Consider the following 20,343-nt stretch of genomic DNA (forward strand, 5'->3'; position numbering starts at 1 on the left):
GCTTCACATGTTAATATATTTCCTTCCCGGTTTTCTAAATTAAAAAAAACCCCAGTGCACTCAAAATCTTGGATTCAGTATGCTTCTGTTTTGGAGAGTTTAATTATCAGTTAGGTCAATGTTACTGATTCAGATTATGCTTACATGAAATGCCCTTGGAATATTTTTTATTGAAGAATGATATAAAAACACCAGGACAATGTACAAATAGTTCTTATTTCCACTGGAGATTTCATTTTAATTTTATCAGTCCTTGGCTATTTGCAATGAGGCAATATTTTCCTTCCCATCTTCCCATTGCAAGCCTTACGATATTCAGTGACACTTTCGCAATTACAGATTCCATGTTAGTTGCAGTATAAATGTTTTCATTCTTTACAAAAGAGTTGTGTTTTTCTAGATGCAGAATATCTTAGTACGTGCTTGACTGGAAGATAACCTGTTGAAAACAATTATGGATTTAGTAATGGTTCAGCTCTGCCAAAAGGACATGGCTGAGCTAAAAAATTGAAAGATATTCAAACAGGATTAAGATTTTGGATGTTATTGTAACAGAGTGCCTTCTGAAACAAGACCACTATACGAGGTAAAGGATCTCCATGTTCAAGAGATTCTCTAATTAAAGGACTTGAGTGATGGTTGAGGGATATTGCTTCCTTGAAAGCCTGGAATATTGAGGGTTGTTTAAGAGTATACTGGGAATTTACAGGCAATCCTTGACTTACAACCATTCGTTTAGTGACCATTGGCACTGAAAATGTGACTTTTGACCATTTTCCACACTGTGACTGTTGTGGCATTTTCATGATTAGGTGTTCCAAATGCAGATGCTTGGCAACTGGTTCATATTTAATGGCGTCCGCAGTGTCTCCGGGTGGCGTGATCACCTTTTATATGAAGTTCTGAAAAGTAAAGTCAATGGAGAAGCCCGTTTCACTTAACAACCTTGTAACTAAATGAATAACTGCTGAGATTCACTTAACAGTTGTGGCAAGAAAGGTTATAAAATGGAGCAGAACTCACCTAAACAAACGTCTTGCCTGGCCATATAAATTCTGGACTCAGTTGTGATCGTAAATTGAGAACTACCTGTAATACAAATGGAAAATAGGGGAAGTCACCTCAACTAACTGTCATAGCTCTTTTTGACCAAGGCCTGGATAGCTATCAGAAACAACCTCAGTGATCGCGAGACCAAAGGCCATACAGGCCATAAGCTTTAAGGGAAAACAACCTTTCAAAGTAACAGCCCTAATTTTAAGTGAAGACACATTGTTCCTTACCTTTCCAGATCTGATTTTTTTAAAAAAAAACATAAGTCTATGGGCAGAGGTGGGTTGCAAATCCTTGCAATACTTGTTCGCTTGTGCTCGTGCGCACATGCGATGCTTCTGGGCATGCATGCAACGCTTCTGCGCAAGCATGTGACGGGTAGGCAGAGCCTCCCGCCCCCACCACTACTGGTTCGCCCAAAATGGGCTGAACCGGGAGCAACCCACCTCTGGCTATGGGTCATTGTCTTACAAAACAATAGGGTCACCTGGAAGATCCGCTGTAGGAATATATGGGGAATCAGAGCCCAGAGAAATGCTATTGCTTCAGAATGGCTTGTCCTTTATCCTGTCATTGCTCACTGAAAATACTTTGAGACTCAACAATATTTCATTTTGAGGAAGGAGAACATTAAGGCCTTTAGGAGAGGTGAGATGTCACCAACAGGCTACAGGCTTGTACAGGTAGTCATCAACTTATAACCATGTATTTCTGTTCAAAGTTCACCACTACAAAAAGTGACCCACAACCTGGTCCTTGTATTCATGACCCTCACAGCCTCCTCGCAAATGATCAAAATTGATGTGCTTGGCAACCAGTGTGTATTTACAATGTTTGTAGCATCCTGGGGTTTGTGTGATTGCCATTTGCAACCATCCCAGGTACCTTCTGGCAAGCCAAGTCAGTGGAGGAAGTAGGATTTGCTTATCAACCACGGGATTTGCTTAATAGTCATAAAATCAGCTGCAACTCACTTAATAACTGCATTGCTTAGTGATAGAAGTTCTGCTTCTAATATGGTTGTAGGTTGCGGGTTACCTGTCCTGCCCTGGAGTTCTTTCTCACTTTTAAGGGTTGTGAGTCTTTTAAAACTAAGACTCTGGAAACAGTACTACAAAAAAGAGAAAAAACCCTCCCTTTAAACTTTATTATTCTTCCACCAACTTTCTGTCAGTATAAAGGGTACAAACATTTCTGACAATTTAGGCCCAAATTCCATATGGCAAAGGTAGAAGGATGACAAAAACTCTGGCCTTGTCCAGCGCTGGCAGAGTGATTCTGGGAGTTGAAGTCCATGCATCTTAAATTTGCCAAGTTTGAAAAACATTTCTGCTTAAACTATTTTTAGCTTTGCAGTCAGCACTATAGGACAGTTTGCCTAAATGTCAAATTGGTCGAGTTTAGGTGTTCTAGCAGAACTGAGAACTTTTCTTTCTTAAAAATTTCCTCCTGTTGTGCTGCAGTATAATTTTCCCATTTTGCCCAGCATCACAACTCTCATAACTTTGCTAACCAAAAAAAAAAAAAAAAGTATATTTTTTGAAGTTAGCAAACAGCAAGGGTTTCTCTTCAAGGCTCTGTGGTTCCTTTTTACTAAGAATACTCATGCATTTCCAGACATTATATTCTTTCTAGATCCTGAGAAAGTGGTTTATAGGAAGTCACATTAATTTTGCTTGGCCCATGCGTCATAAAAACTAAAACTATATTTTGATAGTTGCTCATTCTTTTTATTTCTTCCTTGAATTACCTGAGAATTGTATTCATGTCATTCAGAGGTGGGTTTGGATCGGTTCGGCCGAGTAGGTAGAAACTTGGCCTGCCACGCCACCGAACTGGTTCTCTCCGCAGCGCCATAGGTGCCGCCATCTTGTTTTTTGCTTCTGCGCATGCACAGAAGCATTTTTAGTACTGCGCATGTGCATATAGCATGAATCAAGCATCCGCACACACAGCGCGTCCCTGAGCAAATCAGCAGTAGCAGCAGCTGGAACCCACCTCGGATGTCATTGGCTCTGGAATATGTGGGTTTTTTAAATTTTTCATTTGAAAGTGTGGCTTTTTCATGAGTTTACCTTGTGATTTGAATTGTTAAAAATGATGGTCACATTTTATTTAGATTGATTAACTCATTTTATTCGTAAGGTATATCTGACATGTATATAGTGTTAAATGACCTTGAAAATGATCTTACTACTTCCAGGAATGTGTTGCAGCATTTCAGGATTATTTTTTTAAAAAAACTAATGCATACAAAATTTTATCAGTAGATTTGAATAACGAAAACCACCATTGATTGAAGCTGGCCTATTTCCAAAAGTATTAATCTACAGTACTTCCTCCTACATTTTTTCCACCTGCCCTCCAAATTCCAAATACTGACTTTGCATTGCATGGACCCCTTTGGTTATCCTGAATTTGGAACTGATTTATGAATGCTTAGATATCTTGTCATCCTCTCCATAGTTTTCTGCTTTTAAAACCTTCTCTGCCATTTGCTTCTATGATCTCTGCTTCCTCATAAAGATACATGGTGAAATTAGAAAAAAAAATCCTCTTGATCAAATTCAAATCTTAGTACCTGAAAACATTACAATAGCTAGCATAGCAAAAACAAATGTTACTTTAGGAGAGTCAAAGATTTTCTTCTGTCAAATTTGTCAATTTTAACAATTTATTATTACCAAGACCTTCTATTAGATGGTATACCATGGGTTTCAGATATATAATATATTATTGTGATGTTGCATTTCACTAGATAATGTTTGTCACAGATCATAACAGTTGCCTTTTAATTCTGAACTACAGACTATTCAAGTTTTGTGTGTGTCTTCAAGTTTAATGACTGCTTAGATAAATTCCTGCAGTTTTCTTGAGGAGATTTTGGAAGTGGTTTGCCATTGCCTCCTTCCTAGGGCTGAGAGAGAGTGACTGGCCCAACGACCCTCAGCTGGCTTTGTGCCTAAGGCAGGACTAAAACCCTGTTTGTAGCCTGATGCCTTAACTACTACACCACACTAGCCCCATCCTAGTATTACAATCTGATTTCATCACAGTTTTTGCCATTTATAATCCACTGTATGTAACTTTGCATAACAACTAATTAAGTGATACAAGTGTGAAATTGATATCAAAGTGATGATACAGTTACAATTACACTGCATGGATACACGTAATGTACAATTATACGAGTGGTGTTGCCTTTTTTGTTGAGTTTTATGTTTTAAAAAGCATAAAATGGGTTGGGGGATTTACTAAGAGTTTTTTTTAAATATATAAAATGGCCACCTGGATTTTGCTGCAATTTTACTTTGAAGAACAAATAATTGATATAGGTTTTGAAGAATATATATATAACAAAGGGCAACAGATCTGCAGCCATGTAAAAGCATTAAACATTAAATTGATTTAATTTGGGACTTCCACATAGATTCCAAAATCACGAGATTACCAGATTTTATAAAATGTTGGTGATCTTTCGTGAGAATGCTGAAACCTTGTAAGAGATCTCACATTTTAATGTTCTGAACAGCTTGTGACAACCTGGAATGAAATTACTGAATACTCATTAAAGGTTTTTCAATATTATAGTGTTATAGTATTTTTTTTATTTAAGTGTGTGTGGACAGGTAGAGCCACTGATTTACAGATTATTAGCCAGGAAGAAAATGAGATGGTTGCTCAAGGTTTTACAAAGACAACAAGCTACCCGAAAAATAAACCCAATGAGTTCAACAGATCATAATATAAAGGTAGTAGTATTTGATTACAATAAGAATTTTTCTGAAAGAAGTTTTATTAGAAAGAAGAATCTGAAAATAACTTGTAGGAAAAAGACTAAGCAACTGAAAAAAATAAATTATATTTTGAATGAACGATATTTATGTTAAATTGGCATTCATGTATCTCACCTTAACACCATTCTGTACACTTCAGAGGAGCAAGCCTCAAGTGGAAATATTTGGGAATATTTCATACATTAACACTATCACATTTGTGAATTCTAAAGCACAATATTAATTACACGAAGCTGTTCCATTCCAAAATGTATCTGTTGGAGTTGTCCTTTCAGAAGATCTGATTTGACTTCTTTTATTGATCCCTCATTATCATTCAGTGGGCTAGGCATTTATTTGTAATTGGCACCATCGGTGCCTGTTTGGCCAACAACTGTTAATAGCACATTAGCTTATTTGATTTCGAGCAAGCAAGAATTAGCATCCATTTTTAAGAAAAAATGTGATCAGTTATTTGTATTTATAACACTATTGGCTGGAATAAATTCTGTGCAATATAATTTCTTACATTAGGCTCATGATATAAATACTTTTTAAAAAAAAATGTAATTAACATGCTGGAGGTTTTTTTTAATTAAATTACATGTCTGCTTTATTGGTATCAGTAGGGGGCAGTGTTACTCTGTTGAAACGTACTGTTTAAGGATCCCTTGATTTACAGAAGAAAATTCTCCATTCTGTGTCTTAAGTGGCATTCTTTTACCCAGATTGTACTACATTATAAAAACTGTTTAGCACATTCAGCATATTTGAATCTAACTTGCTCTATAATGGGCAACTGCATTTGAAATAATTTGAGCTCTTAAGTCTTTCATACTAGAATAGTCTTAAATTGGATTGAATGAAGGGGGCCAATAAAATTGAGAGGGTTGAAATGACAGTTGACACCTGAGGTGAGGAATTTTAGTGTGAATTTCGTGTTATCAAATCATATCAGACTGTAAGCAAATAAAATCAGAAAAAAAATGTTTTATGTTTAGCTGATGGAAATAAGTTTCCGCTGGAATGGTCGTAAAAGAAAACCCCGTTTAAGAGACAAATCACTATTTTCCAGGGCGCTGCTCTGGAGAGTCCAAAGAAGGGTTAAACACAGCCAATCTGCCCAGAACTGAATTGAAACTTTAAGCCACGCCTCTGGTGCTGACTCTCCCCAGATTTTTTCAATTCAGCTAGCCCAGTGGACGCGCTTTAAGATTTTCTCCAGTTCTAAGATTGATTCCTTGGACTCTCCAGAGGAAGAATAATTTTTTAAAACAGTATATTTAAGGATTTTTAGAGCAGGCTGGTGAGTTTAAATTTAAGTTTGTTTTTTTCCCTTTTTAATTGGGTTTTTCTCACCCTTTCGGCTCTCCTGGAGTCCGGGGCTTTGCTCTGGCTCCTAGAAGCCGCAGGCAGCTGTTGGGGGAAGCGCGTGGGTCGGAGTGCCGACGCCAGCGCTGTTGGGGCACCCCTACTGGGGGCCGATTCCCGCTGGAAGCCCTCCGTTGCAATTTGTGCTTCTAGCAAGTCAAATTGCTGCGTGGGCTTCCAGGGCAGCCATTTTGGCTTCTTCCCTCTTTAAATTTGGCGCGCAAAGCTCCGGTGAGTTCCGGCCGCCATTTTGGATTGCGCAATCTTCCGGCTTTACTTTTAAAAGTTTTTTGCCGCAGCTGCCTGGTGCCTGGCTCTTTGCAGGAGCCGCGTGGAGTCAGACTTGCCCGGTGTGACCAGCGACCTGGGCCCCAATCCAAGCAAGTGATAGCGGCGTGGGATCGTGGCCTGCTGGGTCGCCTCCTTTACTCTCCTGCAGGCGCTGGGAGCGAATTCTGCTCGCGCCTAAGAAATTCCAAGCTACTTCAGGCCTTGCAGTTTCTCTGTCTCCTCAGGAGCATCGTGCTGCGGTGGGCTTTCTGGAGGTGGTGAGTGGTGGTTTTCCCATCCCCCTACTGTCCCAACCAGTGATTGTTACCATGGCAGATCAGGCCCCTGAGACTTCTGAGGGTGTCTCTTCCAGAGCCCCTGTAAGACAGGCCGGGAAAGCTGCCAGGGAGGCCATTAGAGGGAGTAAGCCTTACTCCAGGCATGGCCCCAAGCAGGGCTCAGGCCTAGACAAAGATGCATTAAGGCGACAGAAGGCCTTAGAAAAACAGTTTTCCAAAGCCCAACAGCAGGCCCAATCTTCCCTTTCGGTGTCTCCTGGGGAGCCCTCCAGGGAAATTCCTCCAGCCCAGGGAGGCCCCATTTCTGATAGTGAAGAGGAAGGGGATTCCTTGGCCATGGCAACTTCTCCAGGCCATTCCATGGCTGATCAGGCTGATCTCTTTGCCTGTCCCTCTGATATGGAGGAGGGACCAGCTCCAATGGGGCCCTTAGCCCCTCAACAGCCGATCCCCGGGCCCACTCAAGGGGTTCGCCCCATTGAGGACCAAGGGCCTAACCTATCCACTGAAATGCAGGAAATAATTAACAGGGCCATTTCCCAGGGCATTGAGGCAGGGATGCGAAAAGGTGGCAAGCGCACTCACAAGACCCACCATTTGCAACCCCAGGAGGATTCCAGAGAGATGACTCCTAGCCTTCCACCTCCGTCCCTGCATTCTTCAGTGGCCTCCGATGAGTCAGACTGGGAGGAAGAAGAGGAATTTCTTCCTAGGCAGGAAGCTGAATTCTCTGGGGATGAGGCAAGCCCCGCCAAAAAGCCGGCCTTTTCAGGCTTATTTAATTTGGATAATTTCAAAACCATTTTAGATAAGGCTAAGATCTCAACTCACATGGGGTCCACCCCCCCCAGCTCAGGTGGTTGTAGACCCTGATGATCTATCTGGGGATCTCTTTGAGGAACCCATTTCGGTCCAGGAAATAGTTCCTGTACCCAAGATGTTCCTCAATTTAGTTCAAAGACAGTGGGCGCAGCCAGCTACCATGGCTACCCCCAGCAGCCATGACAAGAAGCTATATACGGTGGATGCCAGCCTGGAGGAGCTGCTCAAGCTCCCTCCTATCGATCCCCCTGTAGCGGCTCTTACCTCCTCTTCTGTGCTCCCTCCTGACCTGTTGGAGGGGCTCAAGGCTGAGGACAAGAGAACCGAAACTGCTTGTCACAAGACCCATCAGGCAGCTGCATGGGCCATTAAGTCCTCCGCTTCAGCCTCCTTTTTCTCCAGGGCGGCTCTCCTGTGGCTGAGGCAGTTGTTGAGGAAGATACCTGCCAAGGACATTAAAGTCAGACAGGATATCAATAAAATCATGGCAGCCACAGAGTACACTGCTGATGCCACTCTGAATGCTGCTAAGTTTGCCTCGCGTGCCCTAGCGTCTAATGTTACTTCCAGACGCCTCCTGTGGCTTAGGCACTGGAATGTGGATATGCGCTCCAAATGGAAGCTTGTTACTGCCCCCTTTAAAGGGGACAAGCTGTTTGGTGAGGTCTTGGATCCAGTCCTTGTGGAAAACAAGGACAAAAAGAAAGTGATGCCATCAGTCACCAAAAAGCCTGATCGTAAAGGTCCTGGCTCTTACAGGAGGCAGGCCTTTCAGAACAATGAGCCCTCCACCAGCTCCGCCCCCTATCATCGGGCATATCCCCAGCAGGGTGAGTGGTCTCAGGACCGTCAGTCCTTTCGAGACAGAGGTCGCCAGCAGCCCTTCTCCAAGCGGCCATTTCGGGGGGGCTCCGGCTCCCGACCCTTTAGGAGGTATAAATGACCATCACAGGTCAGCTCCCATAGGAGGGCGGTTGCAGTTGTTCCACGCCAAATGGGAGCAGACCACGTCGGACCAGTGGGTTCTTCAAACGGTCCGCATGGGTCTCACTTTAGAATTCTGGTCCCCCCCCCTCCCCGCCACTTCATCCGGTGTCCAGTTCCCTCAGGGTTAGTCAAAAGATCCCTCATGGAACAGGAGATAAGGCACCTCAAGGAGATCAGGGCCATAGAACCTGTCCCAGCAGGCCAGGAAGGAAGAGGGTTTTACTCCATCCTGCTTCTGGTCCCCAAAAACTCAGGAGGGTGGAGGGGGATATTAGATCTAAAGAGGTTCAATCACCACGTGAAATATCGCAGGTTCAAGATGCAGTCCCTCCAGTCCATCTTGGGGTGCATCAGGCCAGGCGATATACTAACGTCCATAGACCTCAAAGAGGCCTACCTCCACATCCCTATCCGCAAAGCCCACCGCAAGTTCCTGAGGTTCTCTTACGCGGGCCTCCATTACCAGTACCGGGCAATGTCATTCGGCCTGTCATCGGCGCCCAGGACATTCACAAAGGTTCTCGCAGCCGTGGCGGCTTTTCTACGGTCACGTCCGGTCAGACTCCACTGTTACCTAGACGATGTTCTCATTCTGTCATCATCGCATCAACAAGCTGTCAGCGACCTAGAACACACCATGCAGGCGCTCCGGGACCACGGGTTCACCATCAACCTGGAAAAAAGTCATTTCGTTCCCACGACCAGACTGAAGCATCTAGGGGCCGTCATCGACACCACCTCGTGCACGGTATCCCTGTCCCCGGAAAGGGTGGCCAGCCTTCGGGAGATGGTTGTTCAGGTGCAGCGGTCACGACTAGTCAAGGTAGTTCAGCTCTCACAGCTCCTCGGCAAGATGATCTCGTGCCTGTCAATCGTGCCTTGGGCGAGACTTCACTCCCGTCCCCTTCAGTGGCTCCTGCTTCCATATCAAAGAACAAACGAAAGCAGCTCAACAAGACTGATTCCAGTTCCAGCAGAGGTACGTCGCTCTCTAAAGTGGTGGTTGTCTCCGGCCCTGTTAAAGGGGTCGCCATTCAAGGAGCCAGTCAGGCTCACCATCACAACGGATGCCAGCCTGTTCGGTTGGGGGGCCCACTGCCACAACCAGCTCGCACAGGGCAGGTGGTCTCCTTCCGAAGCCGCTCACAGCATCAACTGGCTGGAGCTGAGGGCAGTCAGGCTTGCGCTGAAGCGCTTCCAGAGCACCGTTCAGGGCCACCACGTGCGCATCATGACAGACAATGTCGCCACCAAGGCGCACATCAATCGACAGGGGGGAACGCGCTCCAGATCCCTGATGAAGGAGGCGGAGCTTTTGGGTCGATGGGCGGAGAGGTATCTCCTTTCTCTTCAGGCGGAGCACATCTCGGGCACGAGCAACACCCAGGCGGACTGGCTGAGCAGATCCACAGTCGACCACTCGGAGTGGCGTCTACATCCGCTGCTGTTCCAGCAACTGTCCCAGAGGTTCGGCCTCCCGCTGGTGGACCTGTTCGCCACCGCGGCCAACGCGCATCTTCTGTGGTTCTTCACAAGGTTCCACGACCCGAGGGCGGAAGGAGTCAACGCGCTGCACGGCCCGTGGCCGAAAGGTCTGCTTTACGCTTTTCCCCCGCTACCTCTTCTTCCCAGAGTCATCAGGAAGATCCTAGCAGAGGAGGCGGAGGTGCTGCTGGTAGCACCGTACTGGCCCAGGAGAACCTGGTTTGCAGACTTGGTGAGTCTTTCGATCACACCACCGTGGCGGATTCCTCCACAGGACATCTCTCTCAGCCAGGGGGCCCTTCAACATCCAGAACCCCAGTGGCTGCAGCTGGCCGTCTGGCACTTGAGAGGGATCTCCTAAGCAGAAGCAAGTTGTCAGACAAGGTGATTGGCACCATCCAAGCATCACGACGGCAGTCCACGATGCGCATCTACGACGCCACTTGGAAATCCTTCGCCAGCTGGTGCACGGCTCATGGTACGTCTGCGCCCCTTGCTTCGGTTCCTGTCATCCTGGACTTCCTGCAGGAAGGTTTGGACAAGGGCCTGGCACCTAACACCCTGAGGCGCCAGGCGGCAGCCCTGTCAACCATCCTCTCAGTTGAGGGCTACGCATCTCTTGGCCGGAATCCGACCATCCGCAGTTTCCTCAGGGGAGCGACCAACCTGAGACCCCCAGTGGTCCACAGATACCCATCTTGGGATCTCAATGTAGTGTTGCGGTCCCTCATCGGGCCCCCGTTTGAGCCCATTAAGACGGCCAGTCTCAGACATCTCACATTCAAGACGGTTTTTCTGGTCGCTATCACGTCTGCTCGTCGCATATCGGAACTGGCTGCCTTGTCAGTCAGAGAGGACTTGTGTCTCATTCGTAACGACAGAGTAATCCTGAGGCTGGACCCTTCCTTCATTCCGAAGGTCAATTCCTGGTTTCATCGGGCGCAGGAGGTGGTCCTTCCGGATTTTTGTCCGCATCCTCGGCACCCGAGGGAAAAGCGCTGGCACATGCTGGATGTGCGCAGGACTATTCGCAGATACATCAAGCGCACGGCCAGTTTTCGGAAATCCGAATCTCTATTCGTCTCCTTTCAACCAGCTTCTCAAGGCAAGAAGGTCTCTTCATCTACCATCGGCGGATGGCTGCGAGCCTGCATTGCGCTTGCCCACATTTTACAGTCCGTTCCTGTGCCTCGCAATATCACAGCACATTCGACTAGAAGCGCCGCCACCACAGCTGCCTGGTCTATACAGGCACCGATTGAAGAGATCTGCAAGGCGGCCACCTGGACTTCTCTGTCTCCATTTGTCCGAAATTACAAACTGGACAGTTTTGCATCGGCGGAAGGGGCCTTTGGGAGGCATGTTCTTCAGGGCATCCATACCAGCGGAGCGACCCTGATGGCTGAGCCTTCCCGCCCTAGTGACAGTTAGCTTGGGCATGTCCCTTCTTTGGACTCTCCAGAGCAGCGCCCTGGAAAATGACCATTGTCTTACCTGAAGGGTCCTTTTCAGGGCGCTGCAACAGAGAGTCCACCCCGCCCTGGGGTCTATTCTCCGCTGGTGTTTGTGAAGTCACAGTGTTGTTTGTTGTTTCTGTTATTATTGTTGGACTATTTTTGACTTGTTCCATATTAGACTTCCAGTTGAAGTTTCAGCGCGCAACTGTTCCACGTCTTCATTGAATAAATCTGAGGAGAGTCAGCACCAGAGGCGTGGCTTAAAGTTTCAATTCAGTTCTGGGCAGATTGGCTGTGTTTAACCCTTCTTTGGACTCTCCGTTGCAGCGCCCTGAAAAGGACCCTTCAGGTAAGACAATGGTCATTTTCTTTTCTTTTTCTTTTTGGTAATAACCTATTTTAAGAATGTAATTGAACCATCAGTTTAATCATAGGTAAGTTTTTGGTCAGCAGTATTCGGTCAATAAATAATATGTTAATTAGTGGATTAATTGACAGCAAGACAAGAGATGTGAATTCTATAAACGTCAGAGCTTTACATCATGGGGTTGGGTTTGTGTAGTTTTGCTGTATTTGCCTGAAGCCTATCCAGCAATTGATAAGAAGGACTACAAAGATGACAAGGGGTTTTCCCCTCCTACCTTTTCTTGCCTCCACAATCTCTTTGCTCCAGCCTTTTCTCGGATAAGAAACCCTTCCTTCCCAGAAAAAAAACCTTCTTACTGGTGTCTCTTTTCAGGTCTGGATTACAGAGGCCAAGGAAGGACCATTGGAGGATTTGCCACTGCTTTAGATTAGAAACATGCTTTCTTTTTAAAATACCTACTTCTGAATTAATTTCAACCTCTCTTATTAGGATTATTTAAAAAAAACATGAATGGCCCTTTAGGCTGCCTTTTTTCAGGGTTATTTCAGTGGCCTCTCTGGTACCTCCTTTTCTTTCCACTCTTTTCTATTCTCTCTTTTCCTGGTGTGTGTGTGTGTGTGTGTGTGTGTGTGTGTGTGTGTGTACTCACTGGGACTGGCAGCCAAGATTGTACTGTTACTAGATGGGGAAATACAATACTGTGGCAGCTGTGTGCCCTCTCTTCTTGCTTTTAAAGGACAGGAGGAGTGTGTGTGAGAGTGAGTGAGTAGATGAAAGAGAATACACATGCAGCTGCCATTGCTTTCCAGGGTGTTATTCAGGCTATAAGGAATAAAGTGGAATTCTCTCTCTTCTCCCAGTTTTAGTTCTAAAGGATTGACGTTGCCTGCATCAGGCTTGTAGAAGCAGCAGAAAAAGCTTTGGGGCCGGGGGTGGGGAGGAATCAATAGCAAATGGTAGATATGGATGAGTAAATTAAATTAGGCAGATGTACCTATGGAAAATGCTTGATATAAACAAGGAAAGGGGGAAGAAATAAGCCAGCAATATAAGAAGATGGCAAACAGCCAGAACTGAATTAGTTAGTGAAAGAGGGGGGGGGGAAATGGAACAGTAATGAAAAAAAAGTCTCCAGAATGTAGAATTAATGAAGAAACACGACATAAGAAATAAACATTTACAACAAGGAATCACTTTCCCTCACCGCCCAAAAATGTGGCCTAGAATTCAAGGCCTCTGTTTCTGTCAGTCCTGCTTCGCGCTCCATGTGCAAACAGCGTGTTGAGATGTCATAAGAATAGAAAAGCCTGTAAGCTATTCTCATTTTTATCCAGTTCTTCTACTTCAAGTGTTGCTTAACTTGCATTAAAAGGAGGATCTTACATGAAATGAAAACCTGACTTGAGAATAGGTGAGGCGTGCTCAATATCCATTATCCACAGTGTCTCATTACACGGTTTCACAGGCAAGCAAGAGTAAGATGGAAGAAATGGAGCCATTATCGTTATGAAACAGATTCTGCCCTCCTGGTCCACTTATATTCCATTTCTTACCTGGGTGAATCACATGGGTGATTTTAAGTTATCTTCAGGCCAGTCCTTGCTTATCTAAACTTTATTGTCAAAATGCACACATTGTGACAATTTTGAGACAGCCAGGAGCAAAATACAGTAAACAGAGGTTTGTCTTTCAAATAGTGGTTTATCTACAAGGACTATATACATACACGTACTAGGCAAAGTCAGGCAATCAGTCATCAACTATAGCATGGAAGCACACACGAGAGAGAGAGAGAGAGAGAGAGAGAGAGAGAGAGAGAGAGAGAGAGAGAGAGAGACAGAGACAGAGACTCCCTTACAGGGCCTCTTATATATACAGCCTCTTAAAGTGATAAATTAAATAATCCTGCTGACTCATTCTCTTTGCATCATCATTTCAGTATTACAGCCTTACAACAGCTGTTAGCTATTAAATCATTACCTTAATATTTATGAACCTCATGGATGGCTCTAAGTTTAGCACCTCAGGAGTAGAAATAAGATTGTACTCATGGATTAGATTAAATAGGATTACACTAGACTTGTTGTTCTTTTTAGATGTGTTCTCTGGAACATGGCTGCTCTCCTGATTATTTTGTTCTCGTCTCTGGTTCCTTAAATTAGATGCACTTGCTTTCTGCCTCAGGTTTCTGTTTGGACCACAATCACTTTCAATAGCAGATAATTTTGATAGGCAAAGGCTGATGAAACTGGAGAATTAAAATCTAATGAGATTTTTTGTGTGTGCAGTTGTTCTGGCTATATTATACATTAGGGGTGTCAAACTCAATTTCATTGATGGTTGTGTTTGAGCTTGGGGGGCTGGGGTGAGCGTGGCTGGAGTGGCCAGCTCGACGTCATTCGTGTTGGGAACACTTGTGGTGACCTGAGCACCCTCCCAGTCAAAATGGACTCCCAAGCTCCATTTTTGGCTGTGACGTCCTCCTGCAACCCTCTGCCAGCAAAAACAGCTTGGAAGGGCCTCCCGAGCTCTGTTTTCACTGGCAGAGGGTTGCAGGTGGTCGCCATAGCTGAATGGAGCTTGGGAGCCCATTTTGGCTGGAAGAGGCACCACGGACTGGTCCTTTGCTATTTCCAGGGCAGCCCCATGGGCGAGATCTAAGTACTCCAGCCCACGGGCCTTGAATTACACATCGATTGTACCCACTGGATGGATGGATGGAGATACACACACACACACACACACACACACACCAAATATAGAAGGTTCTCTGCTTCAAGTCAGCTTCCCCTGCGGTTTAAGTAATAATGCTTGTTCTCAGTTTTTCAGCTTTTCTCCTGCAGAAATCTGAATCAGCTAAAACAGATATTAGATGTTTCTAGATCAATAATAAATTGAAAAACATCAGTTTAGTCAGTCAGCATAAAAATAGAGCAAAATTCTACCCTGAAGTCATGCTAGAAGTACAAGAAAGCAATTAAAGAAATGAAAAGAAATTTGAACACGTGGGAATATCATTATAGGTTTTTAAGTATTAGAATTCATTTCCACTAGTATTTCATTTGGAAAATAATTTATGTTGGTTTCTCTGGCATCTTAATTATTCTACAGGTAAGTTCATTTAGTGACTGTTCAAGGTTACAATGGCACTGAACAAAGTGACATACGACCATTTTTCACACTTACAACCGTTGCAGCATCCCCATGGTCACACTATCAAAATTCAGATGCTTGGCAACTGACTCATATTTATGACGGCTGCAGTGTCCCATGGTCACCTGATCCCCTTTTGTGACCTTCTAACGAGCAAAGTCAATGGGGAAGAGAGATTCACTTAAGAACGAGGCTACTAATTTCACAACTGCAGTGATTCACTTAACAACTGAGATGTGACAAGAAAGATTGTAAAATGGGGCAAAATTCACTTCTGGGGCTCATTTGTGATCAAGGATAGTAGTGTTTGCAGGTGTTTTGAGTACTTAACTTCCTTTATTTTGAATTTTCAGTTTAAAAGCATGATCAGAAAAATTGTGTTCTTGGAGGAAGTTGAGCTGCTTTTCATATTAAAACCAGGGGTGTCCAAACTTGGGAACTTTAAGACTTGTGGACTTGTGGCTGGGGAATTCTGGGAGTTGAAGTCCACAAGTCTTAAAGTTCCCAAGTTTGGACACCCCTGTATTAAAACACATAAAGGACATAGTAACCAGTACTAAACATAGTTGAAGTAGCACTGAATGTTACGGTGAAAAAGAACTATATAGCTATCACCAAGAAAATGTAGATTATCCCATGCAATTAAATGAGTATACTATATTACAACAATACTAGATTGTTGGTCTTCAATTCCCATTATTCTCAGGCAGTATTATTCTTGGGAACTTGGAAATCTAGTAGTTGAAATTTAAAAGAGCATTTCTCAAACTTGGCAACTTTTAAGATGCGTGGACTTCTCTTGTTGACTGGGGAATTCTGCGAGTTGAGGTCCACAGATTTTAAAAGCATTGATCTAAAACTTGTAGAAGATACCAAATGGGAGTAGTGCTATCAGATTGTCTTCTGCTGCGATCAGAGTTGCCATTCTTGAAAATAACATTCTATTTATTAATCCTAAACTTGTACAAGTCAACAAGTATTTTATGATAGAAGGCTCCTGTCCTTTGTGAATCACAACCTACTGCTCCCTGTACATATAATTTTCTGTTCATCAAGCTGGGTTTTCTTCTGCCTGAAGATTCCTTTGCTTGAGGCATTGTATTATACCGTGGATTTGCTGAACTACAGCTTCTTGAATAAACCACACTTGCTAGAGTTTATACAACACAAACCTCTGTGGTTAGGTTCGTGCAGTATACTACATCACAAACATAGAAATTACTTGATGTAAAAACCCAGCTGAAAGGAGCAGTCAGTCAGCTCCATTATGCCTCTCTAGGCCTTTAAATGTGAAACCTAGAATGTTTTTACTGTGTGCTGTTTCAAAGTTTAAAGGAAACTTTAACTACCTAACTTAAAAAAAAAGTGACTGTGGTGTACACAGGCTTCATAAAAGGAACATCTGGCAAACCATGTTATTAGTCCCAATTTTATTCTTCGACATTCTTTTCTTATGAAGTTACTATCCAATTCTTTGAGTTTTTTTGGACACAGCTTTTTATGGAATTGTCATTAAGGGTTGCTTCTTTTCAATCTCCCCCAAGGTAGGAAAAAGAAAATCTTAGAAGAAACAATAGCCCAGACTACTACTCCATCTCTTCCCTTTAGGGAATGCAATCTGCAGTCTTGCCCTTAAATCTCTACTAGTAGATAACATACTGGTTCACAGAGATGATTCACGGCAAGACCTATACCCGTGATGGCGAACCACGTGCCAAAGTTGGCACGCAGAGTCCTCTCTGTGGGCACGCATGCTGTCGCGAGCTGCTCTTCCAGATTCCATCGCGCGCATGTGCACCGGCCAACTGCTCTCTTCTAGGTTCTGTCACGTGCATGCGTGAAGACCAGCTGGATAGTGCGCATGCATGCAACGGAACCCAGAAGAGAGCAGATGAACGGTGCGCATGCGCGTGCTGGAACCCAGAAGAGCAGTTGGACGGCGTACCCATGCACACCAGCGAGCTGTCCTTTTCTGGGTTGTAGTGTTCTGGCGAGCACACCTGTATGCATGTACAGACGTGCACTCCAGTTTCAAAGAGGTTAACCAACACTGCCCTATACTGTACTTCATGTAGCAGATTCCTAAAGGCTCAATTAAGCCTTATTTTCTCTTCTTGATGAATTCACAAGTAGCAATACGGACTTGCTAGGCAGATTAGAAAATTGTACATTCCTCTTTTACTTTACTGGGCTTTGAGGGGAAATGTTCACCCACATTGACCAGATTGTTTATTCTATTATAGTGGCCTTACAAGGGAAGATTATAGCTAACCATTAATATATTGTAGAGGTTTCTTTTTTAAAATAACTATTATACAGATAACTTTTCCAAAAATCTCAGAAGATAGTTGTTCTAATTAAACTTCACTGCAGTGAGATTGTGCAAATCAGATTTAAGTTGAAGTAGCAGTCAGAAGCATATAAATTATTGTATAAATTAAGAGCCAATTAGATTTAAAATCAAATGCGGAAATTTATTTAACTACAGTGTAGGAAGGTTCTGAAAGTAGAAATGTATTCATTTATGCTACTGAAATTCTGTTAAGACTTCTCTCCCCTCCCCGCACCTTTCCACTAGCATTAAAAGATTTTGAAGGTTAAAGACATTTGTAACATTCCTGTACCGTATAGTCTTTTTAATCATAAAATAAACAAATAACATTAGGACTTTTATTATAAAGAACAGAACCATTAGATGGTATTAAAAAGAAATTAATCTTGAATGAGAATGTGAGAAAAATATATAATTAAATTTTGCTTCCCATGTACAGAGGTCTATGTAGAGAATTTGTATTAATGTAGTTTATTCTAAATTCTATTATCTTTTGTCACATTTTATGGCAATTTAATTGAAAAGTTTGAATTTTTAATATGCATCCAATGGCCATATTTCCAGTTTTTTCAGGAGAAAGGATTATATATTTTCATGCAACATAGAGCTACCAATGAATGTTTGGTATATGATTTTAAAAGTCCTACAATCTTAAATCACCCAGGTAGCGATAAAGTTAAAATCTGGTTGAATCCAACCTCTGATGATATTCTGAACATGTTTGTATAGTTTTCTTGGCAATTAATGGAAGTGATTTGTCAGTGTCTTTATCCAAGACATCAGTCTCTCTTCTGACGCAGGGGCACACCAGAAACTGGGCCATGCAAATGAGTAAAGCCTCATCGGGTAGGGCACGTGGGGTAGGGTCACGCACAGATGCATGGGGTGTTGGGGAATGTGCGGGGGGTTGCGTGCGCATGCATGGGGTGTGTGCGCATGTGCGAGGGGCTGTGCATGCTGGGGACTTATGCACGGGAGGGTGCACATTGCATTTTGGGGGTTCTAAAAGGCTAAAAGCCTTATTTAGATGTGCTGAAAATAAAAGTAAAAGAATACTAGTTGTTCAGTAAAGACCACAATATTCTATTAGGTCTCAACGAAAAGATTCAGTCTTCTGAAAGAAAAAAAGAGTATTCGTTCTTCCAGTGGCAGGGATGAAGCTTGAAACTGATAGAGAGGACATCTTTACCTTGAATAAGTTTAAATATCTAGGACCAATTGACTTGCATTCTAAGGTGCTGAAGGAATTAATTATTTTACAGAATCCTGAATAATTGTTAACGTGCTGGATCGTTTAGAGGAGAGCAAATGGTCTTATCTTCAGAAAGGAGGATCTAGTGAGCTATAAAGCAGTCTGATATCAATACCTGGAATCAAATGCTTTAAGGATTGTGGAGCAATTCATAAAGAGATGAATGTGTTAGGTTGTTTTCTTCATCTTCACGACAGCCAGAAAATAAAGCACTATTTCCCCCCCTGTGGGATGCATATGAATAATTTTATATGTGGAAATTCATATCACACCAGATGAAGCTTTGACTTGGATTTAATATTATGCAAATGGACTATCACAAGTGCAACAGCCTGTGCTGTTATTGTCGCTCTCCTCACCCCAATCCTCACCTGTATCCCAAATCAACTCTAGAGAATCCTCCAGCCCTTCAGGGAAGATTTGAAGGACGCGTGTGGGATAGAAGTGCAATTAAGAATCTGTTTGCTGGCAGAATGACACAATTAGGCAGCGTTCTTGGTTTTTCCAATCTTTTCATACTGTGACAGAAGTGATGCAAAGTTAGTGAATGTTAATTAAACGAATGTGTTCTGCACTGAAGGATTATTTCTTCATTTTAGGAAAGCGCAAGAAGGAAAAAAGAAAGTTGTCCTAGCTGGATGTGTTCCACAAGCCCAGCCCCGACAAGACTATCTGCAAGGCCTGAGCATTATTGGGGTGAGAATATGGATTGCGTTGAAATTCTCTCAGAACTTGATCCTGAGGCGTTTTAAGAATCTAAAATGTTATCTTGGCTGAAAGTTTTGCTAGTCTAATCTCAAAACGTTGTTTCTGAGCATCTGTGTAAGATTTTACCATATCCCACATTATACCATAAACCTGGAAAAATGATGAATTGTAGAGAATAGAATTATATATTCTTCAATGTAATATTTATTACTGATGGAACTGCCGAATGCTCTCCATTTGCTCCTCACCAGTCAAGAAACTGAAGTCTCTCAGCTTAAATTGACAGCAGGGAGGTTTTCTAGAACAGCGACATCTTTTACCGTTATTTGACAGTTTGGGAATTTGAACATTTCTTGAACCCATATTAGGAGAAAGAAGAGATATTGCACTCGTAAAAAAGCTCTGGCGCTTCGTTTACTGTATTTATATGCAGGAGGTCTCAAACCTACGTAATCTTTTCCCAAAAAATTTATATTGGATTAATATGCCCTTTCTTTTAAAATGGTCGCACTGAAAAGGCAGTTCATCCAGACATTGACATAAAGAGGTAATCAATAAGATATCTCCCACTTTAAGTAAAGGTTTTGCACACTAGTTTGGAAGGTGTTCCGATACCAGTTTCCTGATCTGAATGTCATAGGGAAGTCGCCTGATATATTGAAGCAAAACTTGGAATGGGTGCCTTGGAATCATTTAATATATGATTAAAATAGTGCGCTCATAACGAGATCTAGATCATATGTCAGACATAACAAGTGCAGGGAGGACAAGTATCCCTGAAACCACAGTAAAGGTAAGCCTGAGGGCTTAGAATTACAGCCCATTACATAAAAAAGTAAATTGTTATGTTTCATCTAATGCTACATCATAATGTGCTTTTTAAAAAAATTTAGTCTAAAATGCAAGTATTCTGAGGACATTTTATATGCAGACCAAGCCACTGTGGCTCTTTTAACAGAACATGGTTATCTATTCTGGCTGTCTGAAACTGGAATTCTCAAATGCATTTGC

The 20,343-nt window shown here is 43.0% G+C and overlaps 1 protein-coding gene across 1 annotated transcript in view; it reads left to right on the plus strand.

Moving 5' to 3' along the window:
* Positions 1 to 20,343, plus strand: part of CDKAL1 (CDKAL1 threonylcarbamoyladenosine tRNA methylthiotransferase) — a 332,059-nt gene that overhangs the window by 87,325 nt on the left and 224,391 nt on the right. The window contains exon 6 of the mRNA XM_081952974.1: positions 19,224 to 19,320. Coding sequence (XP_081809100.1) covers positions 19,224 to 19,320 — 97 coding nt within the window. The remainder of the gene's footprint in view (positions 1 to 19,223; positions 19,321 to 20,343) is intronic.

Source organism: Natrix helvetica, assembly GCF_964273705.1.
Source record: "Natrix helvetica genome assembly, chromosome: 4".
In the NCBI taxonomy this organism is placed as follows: domain Eukaryota; kingdom Metazoa; phylum Chordata; class Lepidosauria; order Squamata; family Natricidae; genus Natrix; species Natrix helvetica.